We start from the raw sequence: 17068 nt of genomic DNA on the forward strand, positions 1-17068 counted from the left end.
GCAGGGTGCTGGAAGTTGAGAGGAGGGTGGTCTTCTGCAGAACTTGAAGTCCTTGGGGTCTGATGGACATTGGTGGCAGGCCCCCAGTCTGTGGTGCCTTCTGAACGTGGCCCCACTGCAGTTGCTGCCAGCCCCATGGATCCACTCAGGAGGGGTCCCTGTGGTCCAGATCTGACCCATTGCCCAGGGAGATCTTGACAACCTGCTCAGGTCCATTTAATCTTTCTGTCATGATGTTTGCCCATATTATTTACAGTTTTAAGAATTGTATTACCATTGGAAATAAATGGAGAAAACACTGGTTTTATTTAATCAAAATATTTTTAAAATTTGGAGGACACTTGACTTCGATAGCCAAAAAAAGCACCAACACAGATTCCTGATCCTGAAAGGATGCATTTACATAATTCTGATAATATACTTTAGACATACTGATTTCTATTTTTCATTCTAGCAAAACAAGTCATTGTTTTTCATTAGCAAGCCCTTCACAGCAGAAATCAATATGCCCCTATCCCAGCTATTCACTTTGTTGCCATTCAAAAGCGGAGTATTAATAAACAAACAGTGTATTGCATATATTAGTATTAATTTTAGTTTTGAATACTATTTCCCCAATAATACAATGAATTATAGATTACATTCTTCTTTGATAATATGGGTCATAACATCTATTTTTCTCTAGCTTTCCATTAAAAGTTCTCAGTCTCAATCTAGAATAGATGTACATAAAAAGATTGGAATTTGAACAATGGAAAATGTCAGCTATTAAAATAACAATTGGGGACTGTTATTTAAATGAGCTTTTTATGTATGTGTAAAATTACTGACATTTAAAGTGCTCTGCATTTTTACTAAATTCTTTTTAGGCTCTGTCTGTGATATCTGCATCATAAAACTGAAGCTGGGTTCTGGCAACATTACAAGCCTGAAAGACAACAATAGAGGATAAGAGCAAAAATTGTCCTCAAATCGAATGTGAACATGCAAATACCATTGCTATACGTTGGTAGACTATATGAATATACAAGAGTAAAATTTGACCCTACATATTAAAAAGACTTATCTCTGATTTTGCAGTACACGCTAGTGAGTTAGATGTTTATACAGGACAGAGAAAATACTCACCTTTATGTGCTGCAGGCATTGCTACTGCTGCACTAGTGTCAGCACAGTTACTGACATTGCTGTGTATGTGGCTGCCATCTAGGGTGTTCAAGCACCCATTTATGCCTCCTCGATTTGAGGATAAAAATGTTAGTTCAGGTTCATGCCTGGTTTAACTCCGCTAAGGCTAGGGGAGAGTATCATCAGTATGTTTAGAACTTTGCCAAAATGTGTAGGTACTAACTAAATTAATTCTTCTTGCTTACCAACAAATAGATGCTATCTGAAGCAGCTCCAGGAAAAGTGTGCATTGTTCATGGGGACGTTTTGACTTACAGGATGAACAGAGCTTTTCCAGAACACCTTCGAAAAATGTGGCAAGATGGTTGGTATTTGTTCATGGCATACTAGTTTCATTTGTAAGTTGCTGTGAAATGAGATTGTTTGTTTGACAAGATATTTGGAGTTTTACCATATCATACCTGGTCGTGACTTGCATTTCCTCTCACTCTGTGTGATCCTTCAGAATGATTTCTCCTGAATGATAAACCTAGGTAAAATGGCTCACTTTACATCTCCTGTGTAACAAAAAAGAAAAGGAAAAGAAAACAACAAAAAAAAAAGAGAAAATCAATATGGAGGCATGTTAAGGTAAAGATGCAGAAGCTTAAATTCTTTTAAAACACTCACCTGAGTTAAAATTGTTGGACTTTAAAAAGTTGCCTTAGGTCCATGATCCTCAACCAGGGTGTTTCAGTAACCTGTGGGTGTCTTGAGATCCTTTTAAGGGTGCTGTGAGTTACCATAAAATGTTAGCAATGTTCAGTATGCAAACAGTATCCACAAGAAAAATCCAGAGATTTTAAACAGAAATTTATAGTGCCAGAAATATTCTGACCTGTTGTGGTCTTTCTCATTTCTTTGCAACAAAGGAATTGCTCTATTTTTCTGTAGTTTAAAAAAAAAAAAAAAAAAAGAGCTGACATTTTCCAAGGACTGCCTTGAATCTAAAAAGGCTGAGGACTGCTGCCTTATCCATATTGTGTTTAAAAAAAAAAAAAAAAGAAAACTTTGCAGCTTCACCACTCCTGCAGAGCACAGAGATAAAGCAAATAGTAATTTTTATCCTTCCTTTTGTGCAGTAAAACTCCGCTAATTAAATTCTGCTCCGCCCTTTCTTCCCCAAAGATTCCTGGTGAGTCCTCTTTTGAAACTTGTAGAATTTTTGTACTTGAAATGTCTTGCAAATTTCATTTCTTACTTCTGTAGCTTCAACCATGTTTTGTGAAAGTATAAGTTCCAGTCATAACTTCTTATCAGATCTTGTAGTTTCTTAGGGCCAGATCTCACCTTTTTCTTCTAGGATCATCTGATAGTACTCAGTAAACTTGGAGATAAGCTTACAAGTTTCTTTTTCAAAAGCTAAATTCTTAGTTAAAGATGGAGGCTCAGTTAAAAGGACGGAGCTTCCTTTTAATCATTGCAGTCCCAAGCCCCAGGCAGTGCCTAATTGGACAGCAGCCCCAGCTCTGCCCAACTCCCTCCCTCCCTTTGGGGGTCTCAGTCACCCCTCCCCCAACTTACCTGCAGGAGCTGCTTTCCATGTACATGCACATTAGGGCTGTGTGAAATTTTGTGGGGTGTTCCATTTTGAAGCTGTTTCGACACATTTCAAGCTCAAGGCAGCGAAATTGACACAAAACAAAAGGATTCGAAACAGCTTTAAAATGAAACGAGGGCACTCAATGTTTCGACTTTCAAAGCTGGGCTTACTTGGCTTTAGCACTGGTCCCAGGCGGTAGCCTCCTCTCATCCAGCACACAGATACAGGGGCTCTCACCCCCCAGGAGGAGTCCGGCTCAGGTCAGCAACCCTCCCGAGGGGTGCGAGCCCCTGGATCTGTGCCCAGCTCCGGATCTGTTTCGTATAGCCCCAATACACGTGGCACCCCCTGCTTGACTGCCCTCCTCCTCCTCCCTCCCAGCCCACTACAGGCTGGAGCTCTGCCAGCCTGCAGGGAACTTGTTGCAAAATCTGAGGGTTTTTCTAGTAAAATAAGAAATCCACATTTGCCTCCAGTAAAAGGTAAAATCCATGGTTTATTCCTTTTTTCTTTGGGAAACAAAAAACCCAGATCCCTGCTTATAGATGTGTAATCTACCTTGTTTTTGTCATTTACTCTTTATACTGTGTAAGCGGGCTACCTAGATGCATATTTTTTTGAATATCTGCATATTTTTCACTTTTGACATTTATAGAATACCAAGCCCTTGGATCAGTTTGCCGGATACCTGTGGCATGTGTGGAGGTACAGATACTCTTCACAAGCTTGCAGTGCCTGTTAATGCTGCTTAAGATTTATGTGGAGCCTCTCAGAATTCGAACCTTCCTTCATATTATTACTATTTTATTCTGAACTCCTCCACCACCAATACCAGCATATAGGAAACAATGGAACATTTTTCTGATCATTAATTAAAGTATGGGGGAAATCCTTTGGATTTAAGGACCCTCAAAATGTTGTTGCCAGTGACAAAACACCAATTTTCTGATGAACTTGGACTTTTCTTGGCCAGCTTTTAGATCTGTTCTTTTACAACATCAGAAACAAGTTTTAACCGTGTGAGCACACTGAGTCCATAGAGCAAGGCTGACTGGGACGCCCTTTCTGGGAGCATTAATGCAACCCATCACAGTGATGGGTATTGATCTGAGAATCAAAAGGTCCTAAAGATGCAACTCCACAACTGAGTTAGATAGAGATTCCTGGCTGGTTTGAAAAAATAATCAGTAAATTGGCTCTGCAGGAGATTCTCTGATCTGACTGACCTCTGCAGCTAATATGAAAGCTCTTTGAGCTTTGATACAGTATAACCTCATAAACCCAGATGCCAAAAATCTGGTATTATAAAAAATCTGGCACTTCCCCCACCGCAACTCTGGGACCCGCTGCCGCTCCCTCCGCCCTCCCAGATCCAAATGGGGAAGCTTGCATGCAGCGGCTGCCACTGCCATTCACCACCCCGTGCTGCCACTCTGGGATTGACCACTGCTGCTTCCCACCCAGGTATTCTGCAAAAGAGATTGCAGACCTCAAATTTAATTCACTGCTTGAACCAGTATCTTAGTTCATTCAGAATATGGAAAATGATAGTTCTACATTGTTTGCCCTGAATGAGTTGCTGAATACTAAGAAACATTTGTGAGAATATTAAACAGTCCACTTAAAAAGCCTAAGAGAAAAAGATAATAGAATAATAGCACAGAAAAAAAAGTAAGTGATTGCGCCTCCATGTAATGCTGCTTGCCTTTGAGTCAGATTTTCAATGCCAAGACCTTTTTGATGATGGCTTTGAGTTAGTGACATTATACTGACTGTTGCAAATTCTAAAGACTGTTACAGGTAGCAAGTTAAAAACCAAGAATCACTGTATTTGGTCATAAAACTAGAGTGCAATCCTATCAGTTGAATTGAAAGAGCTTATTCCTCATGGAAATGATTGTATCCTCCTTGCACAGTGGCTGCAGTGTCAGAAATTCTTTTAATACTTCCTTGAACTATAGCAAGTGCTGAGTCAAAGTGGTTGATTCGAGGAATTATCCATTCAAAACAAAAATAAACCAAATAACTTCATTGTATGACTAGAGGGAAAGAATGACACAGTTAAGTGTTTATTCAGATCAAGAGGAAGGAAGAGATGCTAAAAAATTTGATGACAAAAATATGGGTAAAGGAATTGAAGCTGATAAAGAAAATGAAGATCACACAAAACAAAAGGCTTGAGAAGGTATAGCCTATCTATAGCTACATTTAAGACTTTTTTTTACCTTTATATTTTTTGTGTTTGTTTTATTTCTGTTGAATTTCATATTTCTTTTGTATCTGTTCAGTCTTCAGTAATGTTTACTTTTAAAATACTAACCTAACATTGCTGAAAAGGTTTTTAGAATTTCACTTAATGAAGTAATTTGTTTTTGTAATTAGGCATAAATATATAATCTGATGAAAATAAAGTCTGTTAGTGTTCTTGTTATAATAAATTTAATGTTTTAAAATATTTGACCAGTTTTTGCAGGGATTTGACAATGCTTGACCCCAGTATTTAGCCAGTCTGGTGACCACTTGGGCATTTATGCTCAACTCTCATTTAAATTATGTTCTTAGCTACACCTATGTAGACCTGCAGGAACTATTGAAATTTAGCTACTCTGAAGTAACTTAAATGAAAACCTAGCCCTGTTCCTGTAGCAATGGGAGAAAAGTAACCCACAATGGGTGCGTCTACATGAAACGTTTACTGCACAGTTGACTAATTGGCTATTCGGTAAATGTCTCCACGTCTACACGTGCACCCCTATTAGGCTGGGATAAATTAATTTACTCTGCAGCACCACATCTGTAGATGCTGGTTGGGGAACAAGGATGCTTCAGTGCAGGGGCTGCCTGCTGGCTAGCTCCACACTGAAGATCCCTTGTGCCCCAGCCAGTCCCTCCGCAGTATGTTGAGTCAGAGAGGAGCAGCGCTGGGCTGGCAGGCTGACCCACAGGACCCCTTGCCATTCAGAGCTGCTCTGCCTCAGCTCCATGTGCTGCATATGAATAAACTGTGAAGCTTATTGCTCAAGTAAATCGCTTCCAAGCGCACATTCAAAGGCACATCTGGGAGCAATTAACTCCAGAACAATAAACTCTGCAGTTTATTCATGCATCATAATTGCACGAGTAGACGCGCCCTATGTAACAGTATTGTCTAGAGCTTTGGGGGTAGCTGTTAGGCAGGAGTGCCACAAATTAAGTCCCCTGCTCTCCCTTTAGTACCTTTTTAATCCTCTTCTACCTGATGTTCTGCACTGCTTTCTGAACCCCATCAATCTGTCTCTCTGTTTCTGCTTCCAGCACTGCCGACTGTTGTGCTGCCAGCCCCCTCCCTGATCTTCCCTAAACATGCAGAAGCTACGTATGCCATTTGTGGCACTCTTGCTGCTGGCTGGCTATCCCTGTCTAGAGTGTGTATGTAAGAGAGGTAGGGTAATAATGTATAGTTTATGTGCAACATAATTGTACTCCTAAATATCAAAAGGCATATATAGGGAGAGAGGGATATAGTAAGATTTTTACAAAAGACTTTTTATTTTGTTTTTAATTCTAACAGATCCACCAAATATACATATCATTGGGAATCTGCCCTTCAGTGTTTCAACTCCTCTAATCATCAAGTGGCTTGAAAATGTTTCTAATAGAGATGGACCTTTTATTTATGGCAGGACTCAGATGACTTTGACTTTTCAGAAAGAAGTAGGAGAGGTAAGATTTCATAGTTGTTAGGGGCTGGAAGGGACCATTATGATTTAATGCTTAAAATATGTCAAAATATTGCAGTGGCACATGACAAATATCCAAGAGATTTTGTTTGACTATAGAGTTTTTAAGGTGCCTAATATTCTATACTTGTAAATTGCAAATTGGGGAATCAGCCCTTGCAAAGTGCTTAAGCTTGTGTGTTTAGCTACAAAGAATTTAATTAATATTAATTTAAAAATCAGTTCACTTCCTTTCATTACATGCAATAAAGTTTCTTCCTATGTGGAGCACATCTCTTGAAGGTATTAAGATACTTACAGTTTTATCCACAGATCTCTGAGTGGATTTCATAACAACTTATCTTCTGTCTTTGACTATTTCCTTCTTGTATCAAGTAGTGTGAAGTCTCCAGTTATCAACTCATCTGATTTTTTGCTTGATTTTTTTTTTTTTTCTTCAAGTACCTCAAAAATCAAATGAGGAGTTATGCCTTTTACCTTTCTTTGGTCCCCTCTACTCATTATTGATGTTGCACAATTAACTGGTTCATTACACAATTAACTGAAACCAGCTACATGTGCAAAGTACCTATCATGCCATGAAAAGGTCCAACATCTATAAAGTTAGATCTCAATAACTGGCTGGTAACCAGCTTTAACTGGCACATGTAGCAGGATCTCCCCTGTAGCTGGGAGCCCTAGCAGGTGGCCAGGCTCCCTGCTGGAGGGGAACACCAACTTTGAGCTCTGGTAGCACCCCAAGGCTGCTGCCCAGAATCCTGCAGCTTTAGGCACTGGGTTCTGGCAGAATGCCTCCTGGTGCTGGGACCCAGCTGGGTCCTGGAAGCCACAGGGTGCAGTTGCAATCTCCCAGCCCAGGGAATATGTGGAATCCCCAGGGCTGGGAGACTGTGGCAGGTGTGGTTTTCCAGCCCTCGGGTTTCACACGCACCTGAGGTGGGGAGATTGTGGAAGCCTCTTGGGCCCCCAGCTGCAGGACCTTGCTTCTTGCTGATGCATGGGGAGCCTAGGGTTTGGCTGCCCCTGTACCAGCAGTAAGGCACACTAGGATCTAATGTGCAATCCCACAATCATTCTTCCTGCCATGTACATATAGCATCACGGGAGGTGTGATTGTGTGTGTTGTGCATTAGATCCCATTGTGTCTTTACATGCATGCGTAAAAGGGACCTTTATTCCAGGGCTCCCTTTCAAACAGTGGTTGCAATTTTGAAACAGTCATAATACTGCATTCCACCAATAATTAATTAAAATCTTCAAAAGGAGGGAATTTTTTCTGTGAAGCCTTCTAGTCACTGGCCTTGGCTTCCCTGTATTAAATCTTGAAATTAAGAGTTCTTAGTAGAGCTTCTGCCAGTCTGCTCGCCACATCCTGACCCTGGTCAGAATAAAATTGGTGGGTGGCATCAAATCAGTTTCTGGCTCTAAGAATAGCTCCTTGAGCAGATTTGTGACTGGTTACACTTGTAATAACTGAATTCTGTAAAAATTAACTGTACAGCCTACCCACCATCAAATCTGAGTCAGTTGACAGACATACCAGATGACTAACTCTAGAGGATCTTAAGACATTTCTTTATATTGCCCGTCCTGAAAGCTACCACAAGGTGTAACTGCAAATAAGTTGGAATTTAATTTGTTCACAAGGAAACTTCTGACTTGTAATATATCTAACTTGCTGTAATGTCAACACTTTAAGAAGGTGATGATACAGTATCAGTTTGAGAGAACTAAATTAGTTTTTTTCTGTTCAGTGTTGTGTGATTGTATTCAGATTTGTATGTCCCTTAAGTAGATGTTGCTCTTGAAAGGATAAAGTTGTTGTTTCCAGAAGATACACTTAGATGTTAAGTTTTACCTAGAAGGAATTTTCTAAATTGTTTAAGTTATAGTGTAATAAATTGTATGGCACTGCTGAGAGCTCTGCTATTATTTTCCTTCCCAGTGGCTTACTGTATTGCTGCTATTGGTCTGCTACAGTTACCACGGTGTTTGTGGGAACAGGGTTTCAGATAAGTACTGAATTGGTTCCACTAGGTGGCTGTAGAGAACACTAGGGAAAATCATTTGATATATTGTAACTTTGAAATAAAGAGCGTGTTTTTTGTTAATTTTTGAGTTGGTATGATTCTGGCACAAAAGGTCTAGTTTATTTTCTTGAAACACTTGATTCTGTAAGAGGCATTATCTTAAACATGAACATTTGGTTAACTAACTAGGCTTTAAAACATAAAGGTGAAAGGACGGGAAGAATATGGAATGCTGTGATGGTAATGAGAAATAAATATAAAGGCAGTTGGAAAACATAAATGCCCCGCATACTTCATATAGCTATAGCCAGCTGTACATGCCATTAGCATTTCTTTCAATGTGATGTGCAGATTATAGTGTTTTTGCACCCAACATAGCACAAATGAGATGCAAAACAGCATGCACACTAAGTTCCCAGTATTTAAAAAGTTGAAAAGACCAAAACGTTAAGAAGTGGGGGGATGTGTTCAAGGTCACAGGATCTGTTTTAAGATCTTTTGGTTATCTTTCCTTTTTTATTTAAACACACAAAATGCATCTTTTGTAAGACAGAATACTAAGTTATTCAGTGGTTCAGTTCATATTTTCTGAGCTAATCACATGCTTGTTTGGGTGTGAATCTGTATTTTCCACTATGACTAGTTTGACATCCAGTCCTCTTTAACTGTAAGAACAACCTTCCCTGAATTTTGTCCTCTTGAATATTCTTCTTCCCTGGAATCAGTATTTTGAGTTACTACGCTCAAGTTACACCATTTTGGCTGTCTGTGCGGTCTTGGGCAAATCAGTTTGCCTCCTTTTTATGCAGCGGGTTAGCTGTTCATAAAAAACGGCAGTTGCATTTTAAGTATTTATAGTATCTATTGGATAGAAGAATGGGGATAATAGCCATTTCCTGCAGGTATCTAGATAAATGCTTTTTAGATCATTGAATGAAAAATGCTAGTGAAATAGCAGTTTATTCTACTTCTGTTTGAAGCAAAAAGGAAAAGGAAAGTATGCCATTCTTTTTCCAGCAAGCAATACACATTTAAATATAAGTGGAAGGAAGATAAGTGTGTTCTTGTTTTAACAGATTTTAATTGTTTGAGAGCAGCTTGTGTATATACCTTCAGGGTGAGTTTGATTTAAACATGATTTAAATTGCTAGTCAAAAGCCATCAATTTAATCATTGTTTTCTACAAATCAGCACTTTCTTTTTGTTTGCTATAATCTTAATACATATTATTCATAACTTAGAAATAGATGTAGTTTCATTTTTAGAACGTACACTCACAGATCATTGGGTCCAACCCCTCCACTCTAGGCAGGAAGACGTAACGATCAAGTGACCCCAGTGAGGTGACTGTCCAGTCTCCTCTTGGAAAACCTCCAGGGTAGGTGACTGCACCACCTCTGGAGGGAGTTTATTCCAAAGTCTGGACACCCTGACTGTGAAGGACTTTTTCCTGGTATTAAGCCTGAATTGGCCTTCCAGGAGTTTGTATCCATTGGTCCTGGTCTTCCCCAGGGGCGCCCTAGTGAACAGCTGTTTACCAAGCTCCTGATGTTAACAAAGATGTTATCTCTGGAGAGACAAATTGACAGTTTGAGAACTGAAACTAAGCATTGCAGAGATGCTTAATGGGATCTGCTAGACCAGGGGGTACTTAGAAAGGCCATAGGGAGTATGCGTGGGTGGACAGGTGGGCAGGGATGGAGCATGCCCTAGGGCGCAGCAGCAGCGTCTTCCCCAGCATGTTCCCATACTTTGCTTCTTACCTGGGGGAGGGGGAGGGGCGCGCCAGGTGCTGCCAGCCCCATGTGGCACACCGTAGCACCTCCCTGCTCCCCACGGCCTTTCTAGCTCACTCTCTCTGCCTGCTATCTGTGCCCACTCCCAGGCCGGGGCGGCACGAGGGCAGTGGTGCCCTTCTGCAGGCTGCACACGCACTGCCCGACCAGCCAGATGTGGGGGCCACCACCACCACCCTGCGCTACAGCTGCCCCGCCCTGTGCCACTTTCCCACTGCAGGTCGTACGTCAGGTTCCGTGGGCTGCTGGCAAGCAACGCGCAATTGGCTGGATGCAAGACTTGTCAGCAGCCCACAGAGCCTCACATGCAACCTGCTGTGGGGAAGCAGTGCGGGGTGTGGCAGCAGTAGCGCAAGGTGTTGCAAGGCGGCCACCATGTGCAAGTCTCCCTCCCTCCCCCCTACCCGGCTGGCCAGGTGGCGTGTGCAGCCCACGGAGGGGCACTGCTGCCCTCAGCCCCCTGGCCCTGCTCCTGGGAGTAGGCACAAACAGGGTCCCCCTCCTCCCCCCACCTGTTCCCTCTCCCCTGCCTTGCCCCTTCCCCCTTACACACACACACTTACCTGCTGGTCAGGGGGTGTCTGTGTGTCTGCATCTGCCTGTGTGCATGTGTCTGTCTGTCCCCTGTCCGCTTGGCGGCAGCAGGTACATGGCATAGCGCAGCTCTTGGGACAGGAGTAGCAGGGTGCAGAGTCCAGCCTGCTGCTGCAGCTGCTTCCGCCCTATGCACAGATCTGGAGGGCATGTGACCCCTGGGCCTCCACTGGGGTGTGCACAGCAGCAGGAGCCGCCCCCCAAACCAGATGAACCACTCTCATGGCTCTTTCCCACACTCTGCCCCAGCTGTGCAGTGCCTGCCCCAGCCCCACTCCCTCCCTTACCACGAGTACCTAGATCTGTTGTCTGCCCTCACCCCTTTAAAAATGAGGAAAAAAAATATAAAGGGGTATATGAGCTGAAACTTTTGAGGCAGAAGGGGTGTACATGTTTAAAAAATGTTGAAGACCCCTGTGCTAGACTGAGCAATAAGTCCCATTGGGTAGAGTGGTTTTCTTTAATCTTTACTAATCTATGGAGGAGCCTCTGAGAACCTCATAAGATTGGGTCTCTAATATAGTCCATGTCCTCTTGTGATCTGTTTATAAAACATTTCTAAAAAGGTTACATGAATATATTTTCTCAAATAATATATCATTAGAAGTTATAATCCTTATTGAATCTTTGAGTTTTAACATATCTTAAATTAAAACTTTCTTTATATAGGGTGTTTTTTAAAAAAGCATCTTAAAAAAATCAAAAAATACAATTGAATAAAAATCAGATTGTTTAAAAAATCCGATTTGTTTATTTATTTATTTATTTTTTAAATCATTGATTTGTATCCACCCTGTATACCTTACAATTTTAGTACGTGTCCAGGTGGTCAGCTATGCCATACTGATTTTTAGTGTGATACCTCCCATAATAGTACTGTTATTTTTAATATCTTTTTAGGAGAAATATATGATCGTTTTCAAAGAAAAAAGTTAGTGATAAACCTTTTCCATTTGAAGTTACAAAGCATTGAGAATATTCTGTACTTCAGAGGTGTTCAGCATTACCCTTGAATTAGATCCATTCATGCATTGAATTAGATCCATTGAATTAGATCCAGCATTCATAGAGAGGATGGAGATGGGTTTTGCTCTGTGGCTGTAGGGGACTAGACTAGGAGCAATGACCTCAAGCTGCAGCAGAGGAAATTTTAGGTTGGAGATTAAGAAGAGCTTTCTGATGATGAGAGTAGTTAGTCATTGGAACAGGCTACATAAATTGTGGAATCTCCATCCTTTGAAGTGTTCAAAATCAGTTTGGACAGACACCTGACTGAGATGGTTTAGTCGGGGATGATCCTGCCTTGAGTATGGGACTGGACTGGATGACCTTGTGAGGTCTCTTCAAGCCCTAGTTTCCTATGACTTGTATATCTCTAGGATCCTGGGACAAAATGTTTTATCTCAGGAGAAATGTGACATTTGTTACATGGTAATTTATACCTTGAGAAAGTACAAATGTTGAGTAAATTACCTGGGGAAAAATAATACATCTCTGCAATGTCACTTAGATGGTTGGGTACAGAATCCAAGGTTGTCCAGGTATGGTTTGAAGTGGGTATGAAGAAATGCTAGAAGGATATAAAAGGCCAGTAATGAGTAAAGAGGAACAACTGATACAGATTTGAAAGGTAAAAGGTCTTTGTACAAATTTTATTAATATACCATGTATCTGAAAGACTCTACCCTTATTATTTTTCAAAGAAATTGACCCATTGCTGAAGGGATTTTTTAACAGCAGTTTCCCATGAACTAGTACTGAAGATGTTGGTGTATACATGGCAAAACCAAGGCTTGAGCTTTCTTCCTGAAATAACACTGAAAACAATTGAGCATCCTCCTCTGGCACTTAAATCACCCTAAGTGTTAATTTAATAGGAACTTAAAAATCATTTTCATATAAACAGCCACAGTTCAGTTGCTTTATTTACATGAGCCATCAGAGACCATGGCAGCTTTATAGAGATAGTGTTTTAGTTGGAGACTATGTTTTTACCATCGGATATCAATGTAATCTTTTTTTTTTTTTTCTCTCTTCATAGTGAAAACATTGTTACAGTGAATGACGATACAAATGTTGTTTTCATGTGCCAGTCTTTATTGGCACTGGAGTGCTTTCTGAAGCCTGTTGCTGTATTTCTTTTTGTGCAAAAACATTGAGGTCTCATCTATACTGGCAAAATATTTATTAAAACAAAAAGAAGCATTTCCTGCCAGTGCCAGTTCATGGAATTTATAGTTCATGGAATACACACAGCTTTGGCATCTCTCCTGATTCATAGATTCATAGATGCTAGGGTCGGAAGGAACTCGACAGATCATCAAGTCCGACCCCTTGCCTAGGCAGGAAAGACTGCTGGGGTCAGATGACCCCCTATCCAGCCTTCTCTTAAAGACCAACAAGGTAGGGGAGAGCACCATCTCCCTTGGAAGCCCATTCCAAATTCTGGCCACCCTTACCGTGAAGTTCTTTCTGATGTCCAGCCTAAATCTGCTTTCTGTCAGTTTGTGACCATTGTTCCTTGTTACCCTAAGAGGCGCCCTGGTGAACAGAACATCTCTGATCCCTAGCTGTGTCTCCCTAATTAATTTGTAGGTGGCCACAAGATCACCTCTCAGCCTTCTCTTGCAGAGGATGAAGAGGTCCAGGTCCCTCAGTCTCTCCTCATAGGGCTTGTCCTGTAAGCCCCTAACCTCTGGACCCTCTCAAGTCTATCAACATCCCTTTCGAAGTACGACACCCAAAATTGGACGCAGTACTCTAACTGCGGTCTGACCAATGCTGCATAGAGGGAAGTATCACCTCCTTGGATCTATTTGCCATGCATTTGCTGATGCATCATAAAGTGTGGTTAGCTTTGCTGATGATTTCGTCACACTGACTCATGTTCATCTTGGAGTCCACTAGGACTCCAAGATCCCTTTCTGCTTCTGTGCTGCTGACAGGGTCACTTCCCAGCCAGTAGGTGTGACGTATATTTTTGTGCCCTAGGTGCAGCCCTCTGCACTTGTCCTTGTTGTACTGCATCCTATTGTGTACTGCCCACAGGCAGTGGGCAGTACACCATAACCTTCTAACCTGTACAGGTCTGCTTGCAGTCATTCCCTACCTTCCGGAGTGTGCACTTCTCTCCACAATTTAGTATCATCCGCAAACTTGGACAAAGTACACTTCACACCCACATCCAAGTCACTGATGAAGATATTGGAAGAGTACAGGTCCAAGGACCGAACCCTTCGGGACCCCGCTACCCACATCCTTCCAGGTCGATAATGACCCGTCTACTACCACTCTGGGTGCAACCACTAAGCCAATTTGCCACCCACCGGACCATGTAAACATCTGTTTTGCAGCCTCTTAATTTATTTATGAGAACAGGATGAGATACCGCATTGAAGGCCTTGCTAAAGTCCAAGAAAATGACATTCACCTCTACTCCTGTGTCTAAGCATTTTGTGTTTTTATCACATTTATCAAAAATAGCAGGAAATTGGTAGAGCTTTCTTTTATACTGGGGGGGGGCTGGCAAGCTGTGGGTTGGACCATCCCAGGCCCAGTTTGTCATGGGTTGGGTAGCTTTTGCAGTGCATCAGCGGAGGAGAGGAAGTTATCTGTGCCAAGATTAGGCAGCTGGGAGCTGAGTCCACACTACCACTGCTCTCCCAAGCCTCCAGCTCCCTGGCTGTGCCCATGCCACTGCTGCTTCTCCTTGCTCCTCTAAACCCCCTGCTCCCTGGTTACTGCATGGGTGCAGCTTCCAGCCAGTGGGGAAGTGAGCTGGGGCCAAGCAACAGGAAGAAAATCTTTTACTCTGATTTTTAAATAATCTTACCTTAATATTAAGCCAAAAGTCAATAAAGCTTTAATATTGTTTCTATTTGATCAGCCTGGTTCATTGATTCATATTTTAATCCTCCCACAGAGGCTCATAGCTAGCACAGGAAGCAAGCAACGCAGTAGACTGTCCATCATGTCTCAACACCTCTGCACTGTTCAAAACTGTTTCGTAATTCCAGGTCACGCCTTTATTCCAAAACCAAAGGTAAGTCTTCTTTGTCCATCAACTTTGCTAACTGGATGTCGTGAATCAGAGCAGCCGCCGGCAGCTGCCTGACTCACACCGGAGGGTTTAGATTTAGAACTCGGCAGGCGGGTAGTGATGGATGGAGTGGAATTAACCAGGCACAGACGCGTGTAGGTTACAGGAGTTTGTTTACTTACGTCGCCTAGATAGTGATGGACGACGCAGGCGAGCCTTTGTTCCGTTACCGCTTCGGTTACAGAGTCAAATATACGCACGCAGTTAAATGACGGCGAGATAATGACGGACGTGGCGCCGAAAGCAGACAGTCGTGCTTGCAAGACTTTCTATGTCAATATTTTACGCTGACGGGGTGATGAATTAGGAACTGATCAATTTCCCAATTCTCTGGTGACAAGCACAGGTGTTTCCTGTGAAATCCCCAGAGCTCTCCGACTTGGGCGGAAACTGTTAAACTATTTATAGGCAGAGGTGTTTTACAGGAATGCCCAATGGTGAACCGTTATATGGAATCTTTAACAATCGTGAACCGTTATATGGAATCTTTAATTTTTTGGCAGGTGGCAGCTCTTTGTCTCCTCAAGTTACAAGGTAGTGGGTTAGGTTTCTCTACCTGTTACGTGTGTGCTACGTGTGAGGAGCTTACGCTTATCTTTGACCAATTATATATAGTTTCCCCTAGCATTTTATTTCAGCTGACCAATTATCTGTAGTACACCACCAGCGTTTTGTTTCAAGGAATTTCTTGGCAGGGAAGTCTTTTAACCCTTAATAGTCAAATGAAGATGATTTGAATGGTATCTCTTGCTCAGTGGCATGGGCACAAGTTAATTGGGTTGTGACACTGGACAACTGTGAATATAGGTTCATCTGATTCTTTAGAATAACACCAACATGTGAAAACCTGAAAAGGTTTACAAAGAGGATAGATCCTGGTATGTGCCAAGTGCTTGTACGTCCAATCTCAGTGGAAGCTGCGAGGCGAACAGTGCTTTGCAGGACCAAGCCAAAGAGCAGTGTGGGCCTACCCCTGAATAAAATATTGGAGGAATAGAGAAGGGGCTTAGAGTTGAATTATATAACAATGCGGTAAATTGAATAATATATTAACAAGATATATGGAAAGACATCCAAGATGAAGTGTATGAAAAGCTTTGGATTTGTTTAGAAAGGAGATGAGTAAGAGGAAACTGGGTCAATATATGCAAAATAATAAATGCACAAAGAAGATAATACCAAAAAAGGGTCAAGTGGTTAGCTACATGATTTGTTTGTTTTTTGAGGTTTTTTGTTATTTTTTTGTTTGTCATTTTTTTAAAATGAATACATAGTGACTTCTGGCTTCCATGAAGTTACTGCCCTCTGGATTACCAGCTGAATCGCCTCCTTCCTTTCTTCCAATTAGTCTTGCCAAACACCATCTGGGGAGACACTTTCACTTTCTGGCCTTGTGTAATACAGGAGGAAGAGCTTCAACAGGAACCATGAAACATCTGCTATCCCAGAATAGCTTAGATAGGGTACTCTTGTGAGAAGTGGTAAGTGAGTTGAGAGAGAGGAATTGAACCTGATTTTCTTCATATCCCGAGTAAATGTCCTAATCCAGTGGCACCCAACCTTCTGGCCCTGTGGGCTGGATGAGTGCTATGGGGTCAGTCTGTGGGCCAGACCCTGTGTAGGGTTGATATATGGGGTTGGTCCATGGGTGTGATCCAACGTGCCAGCCTGCGCACCAGGATCAAGCCATGCGCTGGCACAGTCCAGCATGCAAGGCCATGGTATCTGGCCTGCAGGACTCTCCATGGGTCTGAAATTTGGCAGCATGGGAATGGCAGTTAACGCTACCGCTGGTGCCCACCACATTGGGCTGGATCACACAGATCATATGGGCTGGAGGTTGAACACTCCTGGCCTACACAGTGGACTGTTCTATAAAAGGAGACAATGTCTCCTTCAGGTTACATATTTCCCTCTAGCCACCATTTTTTTTTCCAGATAAAACTATTTCATGAACTCAAGGAAATGTTTGTTTTAACAAAACCTCAGTTTTTGGTGAGTATGTGTGGAAGGTGGAGAGATAGTGAAAGGTGAGAGAGACCAAGATACCAGCTCTAAATTGAACAATTTTGACCTGAAAACCTTCATTAATAAACTTGGAATCCTAAAGCCATCCCTTC

The 17068-nt window shown here is 41.9% G+C and overlaps 1 protein-coding gene across 6 annotated transcripts in view; it reads left to right on the top strand.

The window, feature by feature from the left end:
* The window catches only part of TFB1M (transcription factor B1, mitochondrial), a 47601-nt gene that overhangs the window by 10301 nt on the left and 20232 nt on the right, over positions 1-17068 (top strand). For all 6 annotated transcript variants that reach the window (XM_006022384.3, XM_025202641.1, XM_025202640.1 and 3 more), the window contains exons 4-6: positions 1384-1492; positions 6261-6412; positions 14772-14891. In XM_006022384.3, the coding sequence (XP_006022446.1) occupies positions 1384-1492; positions 6261-6412; positions 14772-14891 (381 nt within the window). The remainder of the gene's footprint in view (positions 1-1383; positions 1493-6260; positions 6413-14771; positions 14892-17068) is intronic.

This window comes from Alligator sinensis, unplaced genomic scaffold (genome assembly GCF_000455745.1).
Source record: "Alligator sinensis unplaced genomic scaffold, ASM45574v1 scaffold331_1, whole genome shotgun sequence".
NCBI lineage: Eukaryota > Metazoa > Chordata > Crocodylia > Alligatoridae > Alligator > Alligator sinensis.